Genomic DNA, 19,216 nt, shown 5'->3' with positions numbered 1-19,216 from the left:
TTGTATATATAGCCTTTCTATGTCAGAGTTTCGGTGGTGCATCCTAGATACTGTCATTATTTTTCTTGTTTTCCTGTCTACTTTAGATAGTTCGTTTAGTGTCCAGTTAAGGATAATTTAGCTGTAACTTATAACTGGGACGGCTAAAGTGCTGATACCTATTATCTTGTTTTTAGCAGTGAACTCTGTTTTTAGTATTGATCTAACTCGTCTATATTACTCTTTCTTTATTTTTTCTTTCATTTGTGTGTGTTGTATCCTATCTAGTTAATCGACTCCTAAATATTTGTATGGCTGGCTTTCGTCTAGTTCTCTTATTTCATTGGCTTTATCTAGTGTGATGTTGCTACGCTTAACTAGTTTTCCTCATTTTATTATAACAATTATTATTATTATTATTATTATTATTATTATTATTATTATTATTATTATTATTATTATTATTATTATTATTATTATTATTATGTTGTTGTTTTCTTTCTTCTTTTGTCAAATTTTCTTCCATTTCTCGCCGAGTGTTTTCCGTACATCTAGGGCAGAGAAACTCGTTGTATGCATTCCCAGTTTACACACGCAAATTCACAGGTAAAATATGTATTTAAAAATATATATATATATATATATAAAATTCATGAATGGATGTTGTTTTGACAGCGATAATTCTCTTCTCAGAGTCGTTCGAGTTAACACGATTTTTTGCACTTCCTGTAGGGATGGTAAGACTGGTATCATTTTCAAATAGGTTTCAGTACCATTTTTTATCATTCCTAGAGATCCTACAATCACTTTTTGAGATACATTGTCCTCTGTTGGGATTGATGCGTCAGTTACAAGTCATTTTGTTTCATGGTGTTCCCTGACAACTACATACTATCTATTAGTCTACATCAGGCTGTGTATTAGCGTATCGCAGAGTATTTGTGCTTTATCTTTTCCTGACACCGTTCGTGGTATATGCCCAAATAATTTTTTTTCGTTGTCATTCCATAATGATGGAATGTGTGTATATATATATATATATATATATATATATATATATATATATATATATATATATATATATATATATAAGAATTTGAAAATTCAGGAATCTTTTAAAAGTATTTATTAACTTAACCGGCTTCTCTTTTTGAAAAGATTTTTCAATAGTAAAGTATGGTGATTTATGTACCCTCTTGCGTGTCAAAAATTAGTTTACATAAATGTATTCAAATCAAGTGAGTCTTTCGCAATGATGAGAACAAAATTGAGACTTTGCGTATCCTCTGTAATGTGCCAAAAAATAGTATACATAAAAACATTCACGTCGGGAAAAATATATTTGCAATAAGATATTAATTAATTTACATAGATATATCGCGAATCATGTAATACATTTTGAGAAGAAGACAAAATGTGTCTGGTTTGTCAATCAGTGGGTACTAATGTTTTACTCTCACTCTGACCAAAACCGATAATTGTTTGCATTAACTTAAATGGAAGAAAAGAAGAGTAGAGAAATAACAGGTTTGACTGTTGGATACACACAGAAGCATACACAATTGCACACGCACACACACATATATATACAAAAGAAACTCGTTGTATATGTGTACACATACGTACATATGCAAATATATATATATATATATATATATATATATATACTCACACACACATACATACACACATTTATATATATATATATATATATATATATATATATATATATATATATATATATACTGTTGTGGCAAGGCCCTGACCACAACCATGTAACTGAAAGAGGACTGACGCCTTTCAATAAATTAAAAGAAGCTGTGTGTACTGTGAGTAGTTGACAAGGAGTTGACAAGGGTATATTTGACAGCGTTGATCGTCCCTATTGTTTACTCTGCTAGTTTAATATCGTAAATACGTTTAGAGTGGTACGGAGTACGTTCTGTGTGAACATATTAATTCTTCGAAAGGGAATTCTAGATAGACATATCTAAATATTTAATTGGTAATAATATACTTAAACCCGACTGTACAACTCTCGTCATAACACACACAATATATATGTGTGTGTATGTGTGTGTGTGCGTGTGTGTTTGTGTGTGTGCGCATGTATGTATGTATGTATGTATGTAAGTATGTATGTATGTTTCTCTCGTTTTTTAATTATTATAAGTCTTCCACTGAGGTGAGAGCCAGTTTCCAACAAAGATACAAGGCTCTTTGGGAATGTAGTTAATACAGACAAATTCACATTTGGAACTTCAGAAAAGTCTTCCATATTTTTACGGTTCAAATCACATATAATGTACGAAGTTAACGGTGTGATTCTCTTTCTGAAAATCCCAGTATATCCAGATTCTCCATTAAAATCTAGTGTTCCAATTATTATTGGTATGAATATGAATTCATAGTCTGGAGGTTTCGAAGCAGTTGACCATAGATATTCTCTTTTTCTTTGATTTTCAAAGAGATGTTTATATCTGCAGTGAAGCTAACCTCTATGATGATACATACCTTTGCCCAAAACGCCAATATCCGGCCTTTTATGAGTACATATAACAGAAGTTTCGATGGGAATATTTCACCAGTATTCCTTGAGTTGCTGTTTATGAATGTATCGTTCCGCATAGGGAGGTAGTACCGTGAAGAGATTTTAGGAGAGCTACTAATCATATGCACCATGTCTTCCACAAAACCATGCCATAGCTTACACATGCGATCGTACCCCGGGACTACAAGAGTGTCACTGTCTCTCTTGTTCATCATATACTTTGTAGCAATCTCCTGTGCCTGGATTGAAAGCGCATAGCCTTCAAATTGTGATGTGATGTAGTGGTCTTGTGTCCAATAGAGGCTGCGCTTCGTGTCAATTCTACTGTCTTCAATAATCTTCCCAGAAGCATAGACATGCATGGTCCTTTTTATGTGTATGCTGAGTGCTTTATATCCAGGTCTGTCTGAGGTAAGAGAACCCAACTGTTTTGGGACTCTAAAGGAGATCATCAGGAAGAGAGTGTTTCTTGAGGAATTCACTGCCAGTTCGTACAATGTTGATCACTTCACATTCAGCTCTGCATTTATGTATTTGTTTTTGCTGCTGTTATTTAGCCGTCTGCACAGCTTTCATACTTCTACCAACTACATTTCTTCTTAGGTAGACCCTGTCAAAAACACTGTTTCTGTGGAAGTTTCCAGTTCTTGTCAGGATTTTGCAGGTTATGATATCTATGGAGTGAATTTCCTCTACAGATCAATCAAATATCCTAAATGTTGGGATCAGCACTGGTACTGCAAATGCATTGTGGGATATTGTTCCGAATGCCACATTTTCCTATGTTTGGTGTAATATTCTCTGTTCACTCTATCTTTATTCGCAGTTACTTCATATAATACATTTTGGTGTATCCCAAGGTAATTATGACAGTCTTTGTGTGGAAGTGGGGAGATAGAGAGATCTTTGATGCACAGTTTTTTGGTTTGGGGGACTGGCTTACTTCGTTCTATAACCAAATATGAGCATTTCTTTTGACTAAATTCCATGCCTTTATCAGCTGAAAATGTTATTAATTCCAGTTGTATGTTTGGTATTGTTAACACGTTTAGCATAAATCTTCAGGTCGTCTACAAAGGAATTGATATTTCTGGCAGTTGAAGATGCTAGCATGTAACCATTTGTTTTCTGCAGTAGCAACGATAATGGATTCAGTGCCAAAATGAAAAGAATTTCAGAAAGACTATCACCCTGGGATATTCCCTTTGTAATGCATACACTATTAAAAACAATTATGATGTTCTCTGTTGTAAGGGTAAGAACATGTATGTATGTATGTATGTATGTATGTATGTATGTATGTATGTATGTATGGAATGCTTATATAAACGCGTATGAGTGGTTAAATATTTCGCCATTTCATGCATGTATGCTTTTATATGCGTGTATCTATGTCTTTAATATTATTGTTCTTCTTCCTTTTCATATAATAATTGTGCTATGTTAATTCATTTTATTTTATGTTTATTATTTATCACCACCTATTTACTCGTTTGTCTTCAGAGCTATCATATGGAGCCACGCAACCTATGATATCACGCCACTGATACTCTTGCCTGAAATGTCTAGCTTTCTCTGACTGCGATGTGAGTTCTCTTTCTTTCTTTCTTTATCCATCCGCTAGAGGCGTGGTCAAATATAATACTACAGATATTTAACAGCAAAATAGCATGCCACATCATACTCTCTCACCCGCCGCAGATATGACAAAGTCAATATGTATCCAATTGTCTTTGTGTGAAAACCCTATTAGTAAAATTTTATTTTCATTCACCTTTTTTACATGATGTAGTTGATTTGTTTATCAGTAAATACAAAACACCACTGAAAAAGCTGTACACGTGAGTTTCACGCCAACAACAACATGGTAACTCTTTCGCACCTTCCCTATTCGCCAGATTTAGCATCTGAAGATTTCCATCTCTTCTGCAACGTGAAAATGCTGCTCACAGATCGCCATTTTTTACACCGTTGTCGAGATCCTGTCTGAATCGCAGAAGATCCTCGACTTGATAACGGAAAGCAATTCCCAGGCCAGGTTCCAAGCGTAGCAGGAACGCTGAGACTGGTGTAATAGGTTAAGAAATTTTGAGACATTCCGAAATTTTGCAACCGTATCATTTCAGCCCATTTATGCAATTTGCTTATCAGCCCATTTATGCAATCATTTATACAAGACCATACTGGGAAACTTCCCTGCTTGGATAAAGAGCCTAGAGCAGACCGTGGACTGCATACTGGAGTATACTTTAGTGCCCTTTTAAGTACATGTTGAGAGTGCTTGTGCAAATCTTGTGGACGACTGTAAAACCGGGTGAGATGAATAAGGTTTATTTCAAAATTACAATAGCTAATACTGAACTAGTTTCATGTTTAATACACAAATTCAACAGACCAATTTAAAAAAAGATTAATTTAATTTAAATTTCTTGCATATTACAATGTTAAGCAGGTTATTACCATATTTGTGAAAAAGTATGTATAACTTTAAGATATGCATACCTTATAATTACCACAGTAACTCGTAATTCAATGTACTCAAACACTTTTCAAAATAGTTAGAGAGAAAGACAAAGCATGCTTTTTTGTTCACAATTCAACATACTTCTAACTTGCATGCTTTCTCGAGTACGGCCACAAAAATAACCAATAATATATATATATATATATATATATATATATATATATATATATATACATATGTCTGTGTGTTTATATATATATATATATATATCTTTATATATTTGTATATATATATATATATGTTTGTGAGTGTGCGTGTGCGCTGTGTGTGGAATAACAGAGACATGTAGATATACATACATAGATATCTCTACACACACATATGCATATATGCTTACATATAAAATCGTAGGTGGAAAAAGAAATTGACAATACAAAAAGTAGAATAAGATGTTTTATTCAATCTTCAGAAATTCCACAAATTTTTACTCAGAGTAGCACGTAATCATTCGTCGGTCAAGTATTCAGTATAATAAATTAGCTGATAAGTATTTCCAAGGATTTATGTTTAATACAACGTAGAAATAGAAGTTTCCCTGTATAGCTAAGTTTAATAAGAAATAACATATTTACTGAAGTTTTAACTTCATTATGGAAATAGATATATTGCGCATTATGTATATACACACTTATACGTGCGCATTCATGTCTAGTGACAGAAGCAAGTGAAAGATAAAAAATGATAAATATATACATACAGACACATTTTAAAATATGAGTTACTATCCAGTATTTTCCACTTAACCGCATGAAATAAATAATCGTATTGAAGGAAATTAAATGTAATCCATGGAAAAAAATTATTATGATACGGTTGCATTATTTCGGAATATCTCTAATAATTCTTAACATATTACACCAGTCTCAGCGTTCCTGCCACTTTTGGAATTTGGCCTGGAAATTGCTTTCCGTAAGCAAGTCAAGGACCTTCTGCGAGTCGCACTGGGTCTCGACAACGGTGTTAAAATCGCTGTTTTTGAGCTGCATTTTCATGTTGCAGAAGAGATGGAAATCTGCAGGTGCTAAGTCTGGCGAATAGGTTGGGTGCGGAAGTGATACTCAAGAGTTATGTGATCTCAGTGTGAAACTCAAGAGTTATGTGATCTCAGTGACAGGGTGCATTGTCATCGCAAAGATTCCAATTGTTCGCACTCCACATATCGCGTCGCTTTCTCCACATGCCCTCCCTCAAATGCTTCAAAACGTCGCAGGTAGAACTCCCAACTGATGGTCTGGTTCTGGGGATTAAGACTTGATTCACATTAAAATATTCTGAAATATTTGTGCAAAACCTGTATGTGGAAATGAAATCGAGTATTTCGACAAAATAGTAGGACAGCAATGTAGCAGTATCATTCGTACGCCGAGCATATCGCTAATTCGCTTCTTCCCAGCTATAGGCACTAAGCGAATGCCAGCTGTGACTTTCATAATCTTCGAGATCGATAAAACACTACCAGTTAAACGCTAGGGTCTCTGTAATCCACGTTCCTCCTTTCAAAAACTGCTGACCTTTTGCTATAAGTTTAAACCATTACTTATTCAAGATTATGAATTGTATACACTTCGATTTATATTGAAGTGCATATGAAATAATATTTAACTGAATGTGATATCAGATATAGATAAATATATTTGAACTGATTGTATAGGGAATACATAATTAGTGCAAAAAGACCCATCATTATCTTAGTGCTACAATGACTATAAATAATGGTGGATTTTTCTGGTTAGTTTCTGATTAAATAAATATATATCATATCGTAATAACCATTGCAAATGTCAGACAACAATATTTTTGCAAGGAGCATGTTTATTGCTAACCACCAGTTATTACCTATTAATCGCGTGCAATCTACATTAGCACAATTGATGTTTATTAAACATAGGTTGCATATATATATATATATATATATATATATATATATATATATATATATATATATATATATATATATATATCCATATATATGTTACACAGTTTCCAAGACGTATATTTGACCGAGATTATAACACTCCACTTGCATGGAATTCTAATTTGCATCAGGGTCCTTTCTTTAGAGTCGAGGGTACTGGTGGACTGGAGAATTATGAAAAGAAGTGATTGATTCAAGAACGTAAAGCCTAAAGGTAGGACATTTTAATGTATCGAGACATTAGTATTCATCACACACACAAAAAAAAGCGTAAATGTTTTGTTTTGCATTGCATGATGGGATATGTTTGATGTAGTTTTTTTGGGCGTGTCGGTGTGTAAAATTTCCAAGAGTGATAGACTACCGACGTAGGTGAGCAGAGATTTGAACTGTTATCGTTTGTTGGTATGTGTGAGGATGTGACTTGGTAAGCGGGGATTTAGGATTTAGGAATGTGTCCGACTTTGTCTGCTTCAAAAGAAATACAGACAGTCGTTTTGAAATGTATGCCTGCGTATGACACGCTATTGTATAAAATGAGTGTATGAAAAATTGAACATAAAGGGATAACTGTTGTGCGTTCAGTGAAGAGAGACAAAAATATAAGACCAGATTAAATCCTTGGAAAAGTGTGTCAAACTTGTTAAGTTGCTCTTCTTTAAATCATGTACCCAGTATAAGTTTGAAAATACAATAAATATCTTAGAATCATTTCCTTGTTTTATCACACTCCTTAATTAATTATCATATAGGATATAAAGTGAGTGACATGATGTTGACTACCAGCTTTACACAGAGTTCATATATTTTGTACATAAAATCTAATACCCATCGCTATTTTCTTTTATGATGTTGTACCGCCCAAAACGAGTACATATTTCATAATGATTTCGAAATAAACAACTTTGAACATAATCAAAGGGCACATCTGCTTTTGCTAAATTCATCATAATTCTTTTATTTCTTTTGTATTCTTTAGATTTAAATGTTATAATTTAATGTAGTATATTATGTCAAACTTGAGGTGAAGAAAGATCTGTTGTCTAACAATATTATTTTAAAAGCCTACTGGAGATTCTGCAGAGAGCCGGTGTATTCAAATTTTACTTGTCAGCGTCAACTCTTCAAATGGCTCTTAGATAAAATATAGAATTATTGCGCATTCAGTTGATATCTGTTAGTTACCTTCGCTTCGCTTACGCGTGCAGGTTGTTGTAGTTGCTCGATATAGTCTGTTTGTTTGTGTGTTTGCAAAATTACTGGAAAGCGGCTGAACGGAATTTCACCACATTTGACAGAAATACCATTAGGTTAGTGGATCGAACTCATAAAATTTTGATTTAACTTCATAACCGTCACTCATAGGCATAAACTATAAAGATGGTAAACAACTCCTAATGTCATTTTATTGAATTATGGATTCGGTTCAGGAGGTATATTTTTAATCGAATCTTATTTTAACTTTGTGTGTACGCAAATTCTGCATTGCCACTCCGACACTTTTTTTTCTTTTTTCCTCATTATTTATGAGAATGGTATCAAACTACTCATTTCTGAGCCTTAGTAAGACCAAAGTAAAAATTGTATAAATTACTACGAGGAATATAATAATTATTGACAAAACTATATTGTCTAGCTTCTGATAGTTTGGAAAATGTCTTGTAGAAATGTTTATATCTTTTTCTTTAATATTCTCTTCATCTGAGTTGTCTATGACACCGACGCTACTTCTGGATCCTTCTGATTCTCGTGTAATTTCTGGAGTTAAATTGATATCTGACCCAGTCTGTTGGGCATAAATTTTACACACAATTACCGATTCGATAGAGGAACATCCACTGACAAATGTCAGAAATAAAAGATATATTAGATATAAAGAGGGATTCTGCGAATTATTACCCAATATTTTTTCAGTTTCAGAAAAGAAAGCGATGTTTGTAAGATGAGGCTGGCAATACATGAACGGAAAGGACCAATAATGTTAACATTATTGGGGGTATAATTTTTGTTATTGTTGCACTGCTAACCATTCTCTTGCCGTAAACTATAAGACCAACTGCTATAACATCATCCTTTTCCATCTCAGTCTCTTCAAAAGGGAAATTCCATTAATTTGATTTAGTTTCTAATTTTATATCGATATCAAGTCCTCTATTGGACTTGTTCCTCCACATACATCTGATGTTCAAGGCAAACAGATACATCACATTCGTGCTCATCAAAAGGATAATTTTTAACGTTAATCCAGCAGTATGTTTTAAATATTTTGTCTATATATAAGTGAACGACCCCATCAGATTTGATAGTGACTTCCTTGTCCGCATCGAAACTGAAATCACCTGATACGCTATTACATATTTGAATATTAGGATACCAAAACTTAGATATGGTAACATCTATATGGCTTCAACTAGATATTGAATCATTCCATTTCAGATTATTGTCCTTCCATCTTATGCCGAGCATCAGATGACTTGCGGGAATACCTTGCTTAATATCTAATTTAATAATATACTTTATGATAAGTGTCACATATAGGCTTAAGGCGGTCTCATTCGCATCAACATGTGACTTTGTTTTATCATGGTAACTGAATAATACAGATTCCAATTCTTTTTCATGTATCGAAGCACTTCCAAATGATATAAAAATTAAAGCTCATATATTTAAGCATGTCGTATCATGAATGTTTTCATATATCGTGACCTCCAGATCGGTGTAGCAATATAGATTATACTCACATTTATGAACCAATGTTGATGATTTCAAGATGTGCGTAGCAGTGACGTACGAAGTGTTAACTTCTATACGGAAACGCCTTTAAATAGCGTATAATATTTCTTTCGAGTCTCCCCTTATCCCTCTACCTACCTTTCTCTTTCTTCCTATCTATCTATCTATTTATCTATCTATCTATCTATCTATCTATCTATCTATCTATCTATCTATCTATCTATTTCTTTTCCTGTGTCTCTCTATGTCTTTCAACACCCGTCTCTCTCTATCTCTCTCTCTCTCTCTCTCTCTCTCTCTTTCTCTCTCTCTCTCTCTCTCTATCTATCTATCTCTATCTCTCTCTCACTCTTTCTGTTACTGTCTTTCATTTTCGCCGTTCTTCGTGTTTCTATCTTCGCCTCTCCCAAATTATGTCTATTTATGCTTATGTTTCATGCACCCACATGTCAAGAGTTTTAATGATCGAATACACAAATTAACGTTATTGTAAACTAAAATCGTGTTATGCAATATATATTTCAGCTCATCTATTAGTATTCATTATTCATCAAACTCATATTATTTTGTTAGCAATACTTTCTGTTACCTGTATAATACATATTTTATTATTTTCTTTTATGTAGTATGTCATTTCAGACACTTAAGTGTTAGTTTTCCCAAAAGGTTAAACGTGATCGAACACGTCGAAACTACCAAGGGTTGTTTGGATAAGCACAAAAACAATAATAAATGTTGTTGCTAAACATTGACTATTGACTATTGATCAATTCATATTGAACGATAGTTGTCATCACGAGTCTATCTTTCACGTCTTAACTTACGCTTATATAATCACTCACAATGATAGAAATTTGGCCTATTGTAATTGAACAATGTTCGAAATTTCTACTTCAGTATCAAGCTGACTGAGACATCGAGTTCATTTGATAAACAATATATATATATATATATACATATATACGTGTGTGTGTATCTGTGTGTGTATATATATATACGCTACGATGAGTAAATTGTTACCATCTTATATTTTTAATGGCGTGCTTGCGCATTGTTTTTTTTCTTATTTTGTCAACTACACTGTATAGTAGGTTCAGTTGGGCACCGTCTGTTAGAATAATAGCACCATGACGCAATGCGTTCTGCTAGAAATTTGGAAACGACATGCTGTACTGCTTGAGATTCGCGCCGAATGTTCCAAACGAATATTTCATAGTGTTTAGGCCTCAGTCTGATGGCAGTGCAACCTAAATACATGTACCGTGAGTGATATGTATATATAGTCTTACAGCTGTTTCAGGGAAAATCCAATGTATCCCTTCATCCCTCTACTTCTTTCAATCTTGTCAGAATAACTGACCATATGACTGCTTACTACTATTTCTCACTTGAATTACTTCCTCCCCCCTACCTTCCTGTCTTAAGGCTTGACCTCTTAAGCCTACACACATCTCTCACTTGATTTGGGCTATCTTTTGGGTAAACAACGCACAGAGTACTCCGGATACGATATGATATATATCCACCTTTGCTACTACAATTATCTCCGGAAAATACCCACAAGAATTCTTTGCATGGATGTTTACTGCTGGAATGGAGCTACACTCCAAGTACTGTTTCTTCTTTGTTCTTTTTTCTGTGCATCACTCTCGCCTCTTACTACAAATCTCCTTTTATAGATGTAATAATCCTTTCTTCTACTATTACCGTTTCCGATGAAGGGATACATTGGATTTTCCCTGAAACAGGTGTAAGACTTTTTCTATAAAATATAATTCTAACTTTGCCATTGGTCTCTTTATCTTTTTCTTTCTTCATACATACACACGTTAATACACGACCTATGTTATATTCCCCACTCATGTTGATACAACGACACGGGCAAAACTAGTTGGTATACAGCACTTACTCAGTATCACCTGTATCTTTAGGGTTTGGTTGACTCCAATACCCTTCATAACCTTTATATATATATATATATATATATATATATATATATATATATATATATATATATATATATATACACATATATATATATATATTTGTGCGTCAGTATTTCTCTCCTCACCATTGCTTGACAACCTATGTTATATATATATGTATATATATATATATATATATATATATATATATATATATATATATATACAAAATCATGCCAAGTTATGGAAAAATGCATATCATAATCTATATTATTTTATGTACATCATATATACCCATTGAGAGATCGGTAGTGATTACATATTACAAAAATATGACAGAATTCCCCAATGATGGAAAAATATATATCATAAAATTAATAAACTATAAACCTTGTGTAGAATATTTTTGGGGCGATAAATATGAGGGAAAGAAAAGAAATAAAATCCAATATGTACTTTGGAAGCAAATGTAGAAATTGGAGTAAAAGACAAACGGAAAAATTATCGAAACAATAACAGGTTATATTAAAGAAAAACATCAAAATTTACATACCTGTTGTCAAATATTGGGTTGGTTATAACTGTCTAGAAATTAAGAATTTCGAAATGTGTCAGCAAAATATCAGAATCTGCTTTTCGTCGTTGCAGTACAGACTTTTTTTAAAAATACGGTAAAATATTTTCACATATAAGACAAAACGCACTAAAAAAAAAAAAAAAAAAATCATGTCATAAAATCTGAGCACGTTTCATATTATAGATCCTAACATTCTCTAAAGTAGACTATTGTATCTCAGAACACAAATGTAAGTTTTCTTTGTAGGGTATTTGCAATCTGAAATTTACCACAATAATTTTATCCATTTAAAGAGTAGCATTTGTGGTCTTTACACATAAATTTAGGCTTGCATGATGCATTTGATTACTTATATAGAAGTAAAAGCCCACATTTTTGTAATGTTAATAAATAATACGATTATATTCAGTTATGTTTTAGAAATAATTTTCTAAATAATTTTTATATTTGAATCTATGCAACATTGCAAGTTTTTGTGTCCATCTACACAATTTGTTCACGACGCTTTGACAATATGAATAAAATACATACTAGATTTGAAAGTCTATGCAGGGACGTTAATATGCATTACAATCGCACGATGGTGCTCCACAATCACATGCCTGAAACAAGGAATAATGAAAGGAATAATACAAAGTGTTCAAAAATCCTCTCTCTAGAATGAATTTATTTCTCCAAGCAGTATTTCAAAATATGTGTAGAAGAGTCAACTTATGTATGGAAAATGAAAGACGACACTTTCAACAATTCTTATAGTGTTGAAAAGTGCCGTCTTTTCAGTTTTCCTTACATAAGTGACTCTTCTACACAGTTTTAAATACTCTTGAAAATAAATTCAATTCTAGAGGAGAGGATTTTTGAACACTTTATCAAAGAATGCAATAATGCTTACTACTTTGCCTGGTGTGGAGGTTACAACGACTCCAGTGTCTCGCTGGTACTCAATTATCAACCCCGAAGAGATGAAAGGCGAAATCGACATCGGCAGAATTTTCAACACGAAAGCTGGCGATGGTCAAAATACCGCTAAGTATTTACTCAAGCGGGCTAACGCTTCATCCACCTCACGGTCATAAAAGAATACGACATACCATTCGAAGAAAAGCATAAGGACCGAAATTTGGGGGGAGGGTGTAGTCGATTACAACGACCCCAGTACTCAACTGGTACTCAAGCATCTTGTCTGGCAGTCGAACGAATCTTTCTAGCTCGCCGCCTTGAAAGAATACAATAATATTAACAGAATCACCGCATGACCACATATTATTGATGCAAACATTTGTCTCCTGATTTTTCAAATGTACACAGATATATAAAGAAATTTAAAATATTTTGGTGGTATCGGTGCTTTTCATTCGCTTATCGTATATCATTATTTGCTGGTATTATCACATGGTAGGAAATGGTTTTCTTTTTCAAACTTTTCAATGAATTTGACACGAGAAATATTACGTAACTACGTTACAGATGTTTGAAAACATAATGCTATCTTTTAAAATCTTGATTTATTATAAACATATGTAATGATAGAGTAGATGCATTTGATTAAAGCTTGATTCACTTTGAAATATTATGAAATATTTGTGTGACACCTGTATGTGGAAATGAAATCTATTAATTCTACAAAATAATAGGACAGCAATGTGGCACTATCGTTCGTACGCTGAACAAAACGCTCATTGGCAGTTTACCAGCTAGACGCTCCAAACTAATGTCAACTGTGACTTTCATATTTTCGAGTTCGATGAAACAGTACCAGTTAAACACTAGAGTTTCTATCACCCACATTTACCTCCTTTCAAAAACTGCAGGCCTTTTGACATAAGTTTAAACCATTCTTTATTCAAGATTATTAATTGTATACATATCGATTTATATTGAAGTGCATATGAAATATGTTTAAGTGAATGTGATATCAGATATAGATAAATATATTTGAACTGATTGTATAGAGAATACATAATTAGTGCAAAAAGACCCATCATTATTTGCAATGACTATAAATAATGGTGGATTTCTCTTGATAGTTTCTAATTAAATAAATATATATAATGTCGTAATAACCTTTGCAAATGTTAGACAACAATATTTTGCAAGGGGCATATCTATTGCATACTACCAGTTAATAACTATCAATCGCATGCAATCTACATTAGGACAATTGATGTTTATATTTATATATATATGTATATATATATATATATATATATATATATATATATATATATATATATATATATATATATATATATATATATATATATATATATATATATATATATATATATATACATATATATATATATACATATATATATATATATATATATATATATATATATATATGTGTGTATATATATATATATATATATATATTATATATATATATATATATATATATATATATATATGTATATGTGTGAGTGTGTATGTATGTATACATATATATAAATATATATATGTATGTATATGTATGTATATATATATATATATATATATATATATATATATATATATATATATATATATATATATATATATATATATATATATATATATATATATATATATATATATATAATACAAAGAATATATATACATGTATACACACATATATGTACATACTTACATCTACATGTGTATATACATGCATATCAGGGTACAGGACGTTAGAACAATAAACTACAGACAACGGAACGAACACATAGGAAAACGGAAAGCCCCTTGGAATATCCCTTCATCAGCTGTCTCTATTCTATCTAGACGTTTCGAAGACCAGACAGGACGTACTCTAGAATAGTCTCTTCCTGAGTAGTGGATCAACCCACTACACAGAGGATTCCAAGGTGGCAAACACAAACCAAGACAGGAAAAAATGGACAGTGAAAACAACATTCAAAAGCCGTACGGCCAAACGCAAATCTGAGGTAGAACGCTAGTAGTTCGTCTTGCCTTCACAGCGGCTGGAGTGAAAAGAAAGTTGACCACAGGTCACACGAGAGCAGAGAGGATGGTGGAGGGAGGAAGTGGAACAAGGAGGAAGGGACAGAAGCAGTGAAGTAGAGGCCAGGACAGAAGGGTAGATAGGAAGATAGAGGAAGACAGATAGATAAATAGATAGAGAGGATGGTGGAGGGAGATATATATATATATATATATATATATATATATATATATATATATATATATATATATATATATATATATTGCACAGTTTCCAAAATGTATAAATGACCGAGATCATAACGCTCCACTTGAATGGAATTCTAATGTGCTTCAGTGTCCCTTCTTTAGTGTCGAGTGTACTGGAGGATTAGGAAAAGAAATGATTGCTTCAAGAACACAACACCCAAATGTAGTGCATTTTAATGTATCGAAACGTTAGTATTCATCACAAAAGAAACATGTCTGAAAAGTAAAAATTCTATATTTTTGTGTATTTTTTATGGGCGTGTATGTGTGTCGCGCAGTGCAAGCGAGAAAGCCTACCGAGGTAGGTGAGTAGAAACTTGAACTGTTATCATTTGTGGGTATGTGTGCGGGTGTGACGTGGTAAGTGGGGGTTTAGGATTTAGGAGACAACCCGACTGTGTCTCTTTCAAGAGATAGTCGTTTTGAAGTGTCTATAGCACATTATGTCAAACTTGAGGTGAAGAAAGACATGTTGCCTAACAACATTATTTTAAAAGCGTACTGGAGATTGTGCTGAAAGCCGGTGTATTCAAAATTCACTTGTCTGCGTCAACTCTTCAAATGGCTCTTAGATGAAATATAGAATTTATGCGCATTCAGTTAGGTATTTGTTAGTCACCTTCGCTTCGCTTTCGCGCGTAGGTTGTTGTAGTTGCTCGACATAGTCTGTTTGTTTTTGTGTTTGCAAAATTATATGAAAGCGGCTGAACGGAATTTCACCACATTCGACAGAAATACCATTAGGTGAGTGTCTCGAAATCATTAAATGTTGATTTATCTTCAAAACTGGCGGACATACACGTAAACGATAAGGAAGGCAAATAACTTTTGATGCCATTTTGTTGAATTATGAATTCGGCTGAAGAGGTGTATTTTTAATCAAATTTTGTTTTAACTTAGTGTGTACGCAGATTCTGCATTGCCTTCTGATGCTTGTTTTTTTTTTTCTTTTCATTATTTATTAGAATGGTTTCAGTCTACTTTTTTCTAAGCCTTAGTAAGAACTCGACAAAGCAAAAATTATATAAAGTACTACTAGGAATATAACAACTATTGACAAAAATATTTTGTCTAGCTTCTGATAGTTTATAAAATGTCTTTTAGAAAGGTTTATATCTCTTACTTTAATATTCTGTTCATCTGAGTTTTCAATGACACCAACACTATTTCTGGATCCTTTTGATTCTCGTGCAATTTCTGGAGTTAAATTGATGTCTGATCCAGTCTGTTGGGCATAAAGTTTACACACAATTACTGATTCGATAGAGGAACATCCACTGACAAATGTCAGAATTAAAAGATAGATTAGATATAAAGAGGGATCCTGAGAATTATTACCCAATATCTTTTCAGTTTCAGAAAGGAAAACGATGTTTGTAAGAAAAACAGTTATTGCAGCACAAACTTTCTCTCCAGATGAGGCTGGCAATACATGAACGGAAAGGACCAATAATGTTAACATTATTGGGGGTATAATTTTTGTTATTGTTGCACTGCTAACTTTTCTCTTGCCGTAAACTATAAGACCAGCTGCTATAACATCATCCTTTTCCATCTCAGTCTCTTCAAAAGAGAAATTCCATTGATTTGATTTAGTTTTTAATTTTACATCGATAACAAAGTCCTCTATTGTTTCCTCCATATACATCTGATGTTCAAGGCAAACAGTTATATCACATTCGTGCTGATCAAAAGGATAATTTTCAACGTTAATCCTGCAGTATGTTTTAAATATTTTGTCTATATGTAAGTGAACGAACCCATCGTATTTGACAGTGACTTCCTTGTCCACATCGAAACTGAAATCACCTGATACACTATTACATATTTGAATATTAGGATACCAAATCTTAGATAAGGTAACATCTATATGGTTTCGACTAGACATTGAATCATTCCATTTCAGATTATTGTCCTGCCATCTTATGCCGAGCATCAGATGACTTGTTAGAATACCTTGCTTAATGTCTAATTCAATAATATTCTTTATGCTAAGTGTCACATATAGGCTTAACGTGGTCTCATTTGCATCAACAGGTGTCATTGTTTTATCATAGTATCTGAGTAATTCATATTGAAGGTCGTTTTCTTCTGTAGAAGCGCTTCCGATTGATATAACAATTAAGGCAATTATCAATTTCATGGTGAATAATTGAATAGAAATATTCCGTTTTAATCTTTCCTTCGATGTTAAACGTTTCAACGTATATTGCGTCCTTCTGAATATTTCCTTAATATATTTGAAACTAGAGGATTTTTTCACAGGTGCCCTTAAATAAAAGTATTGTCATACAGATTGTTTATCAGATTAAAATGTTGTGTATATAATTTCGCTATAACTCAAATAGTTTGAATTAGCTTGCCTTTCGTCTGACGGTCTATGTTTATGAAATGGAAACAGAAAATTGTTCATATATTTAAGCATGCCATATCATGAATGTTTTTAGATATCGTGACCTCCGGATCGGTGTAGCAGTAAAGATTTTGTTCAAATGTATGAAGCAATGTTGATGATTTCCGTACGTGCCTAGCAGTGTTGTACGAAGTATTAACTTCTGTACGTAATCGCCTTTAAATAGAGTATACTATTTCTTTCGAGACTCCTCCTCTCTACCTACCTTTCTTTTTCTTCCTATTGATCTTTCTATCTACATGTTTTTCTTCTGTTGCTCTCTGTCCCTCTCTGTTTGTCTCTCTTTGTCTGTCTTTGTCTGTCTGTCTTTGTCTCTTTCTCTCTCTCTCTCTCTCTCTCTCTCTCTCTCTCTCTCTCTCTCTCTCTCTCTCTCTCTCTCTCTCTCTCTCTCTCTCTCTCTCTCTCTCTAATAATCTTTTATCATTTTCTTATATATAGTATGTCGTTTGAGACAGTTAAGTGTTAGTTTTTCCCAAAAGATTAAACGTGATCGGACACGCCGAAATTATCTAGTATTGTTTGGCTAAACACACACAAAAAAAAAACAATAATTAAACTTGTAGCTAACCACTGGCTGTTAATCAATTCATATTGAACGTTAGTTGTAATCACGAGTCTTATCCTTAACATCTTAACTTGCCCTTTTTTAATCGCTCACACTGTTGATAGAAAATGTCGCCTATTGTAATATTACAATGTTCGACGTTTCAACTACAGTATCTAATTGACTGGTACATTGAGCGCATTTGATAGAAAATATATATATATATATATATATATATATATATATATATATATATATATACATAAATGTTACGATGAGTAAATTGTCACGATCTTATATTTTAATGTCGTGCTTGCGCATTGTTTTTACTATTTTGTCAACTACTTAGTGTGGTAGGGTCTGTTAAATTAATAGCAACATGACGCAATTTCGTATATTTGCGTATATTTTCAACTATACTTATGCGTGCCCTTCCAAAATATGTTCCATTACTGCTGTAAGAATGTCAGATTCCATTTTCCTGATTTCTCTAGTGATATTCTCCTTTACTTGCAGACATTATTTTCTGTCATAAAACTACTCTTTTAGGTATCCCCACAATAAGTCGTCTGCGCTAGACAAGTGTGGGGAATCTTTACATTGCAGTAGCGCGAGATGATTCTTTCTCTAAAACATTAGCTCAGTAACTGTATTATGTTTCTTGTGGTATGAGTCGTTGCTCCATCTTGCTAGAACTAAACATCGGGCCTACTTTGAATGGCCGAGCGCCAAAAGCTCTCGGTTGTGGACATGTACTACTCACCAGTCACAGTGACAGCATTCCCATCGCTGTCCTGAGTAGAAATAAGTCCCAATTATCTCATTCGCGTAATTGCATACCATAATGTCCACTTTGTGGTGCA

General features: G+C 33.1%; 1 protein-coding gene and 1 pseudogene across 1 annotated transcript; both read right to left on the bottom strand.

Moving 5' to 3' along the window:
* Positions 1 to 4,417: 4,417 nt before the first annotated feature.
* On the bottom strand, positions 4,418 to 12,491 carry LOC149132503 (chemotactile receptor for terpenes 1-like; annotated as a pseudogene).
* A 3,124-nt stretch (positions 12,492 to 15,615) lies between these two features.
* On the bottom strand, positions 15,616 to 18,055 carry LOC106869992 (chemotactile receptor for terpenes 1-like). The gene has a single exon (XM_014915941.3). The coding sequence runs from the start codon at positions 17,537 to 17,539 to the stop codon at positions 16,391 to 16,393; it is 1,149 nt and encodes a 382-aa protein (XP_014771427.1). The 5' UTR covers positions 17,540 to 18,055; the 3' UTR covers positions 15,616 to 16,390.
* Positions 18,056 to 19,216: the final 1,161 nt, after the last annotated feature.

Source organism: Octopus bimaculoides, chromosome 15 (assembly GCF_046866305.1).
Source record: "Octopus bimaculoides isolate indiv1 chromosome 15, ASM4686630v1, whole genome shotgun sequence".
NCBI lineage: Eukaryota > Metazoa > Mollusca > Cephalopoda > Octopoda > Octopodidae > Octopus > Octopus bimaculoides.
This window is presented reverse-complemented; position numbering and strand designations above follow the sequence as displayed.

Excerpts from the sequence above, each read along its gene's own strand:
- LOC106869992 (XM_014915941.3), bottom strand. The coding sequence starts at position 17,539 with ATGAAATTGATAATTGCCTTAATTGTTATATCAATCGGAAGCGCTTCT.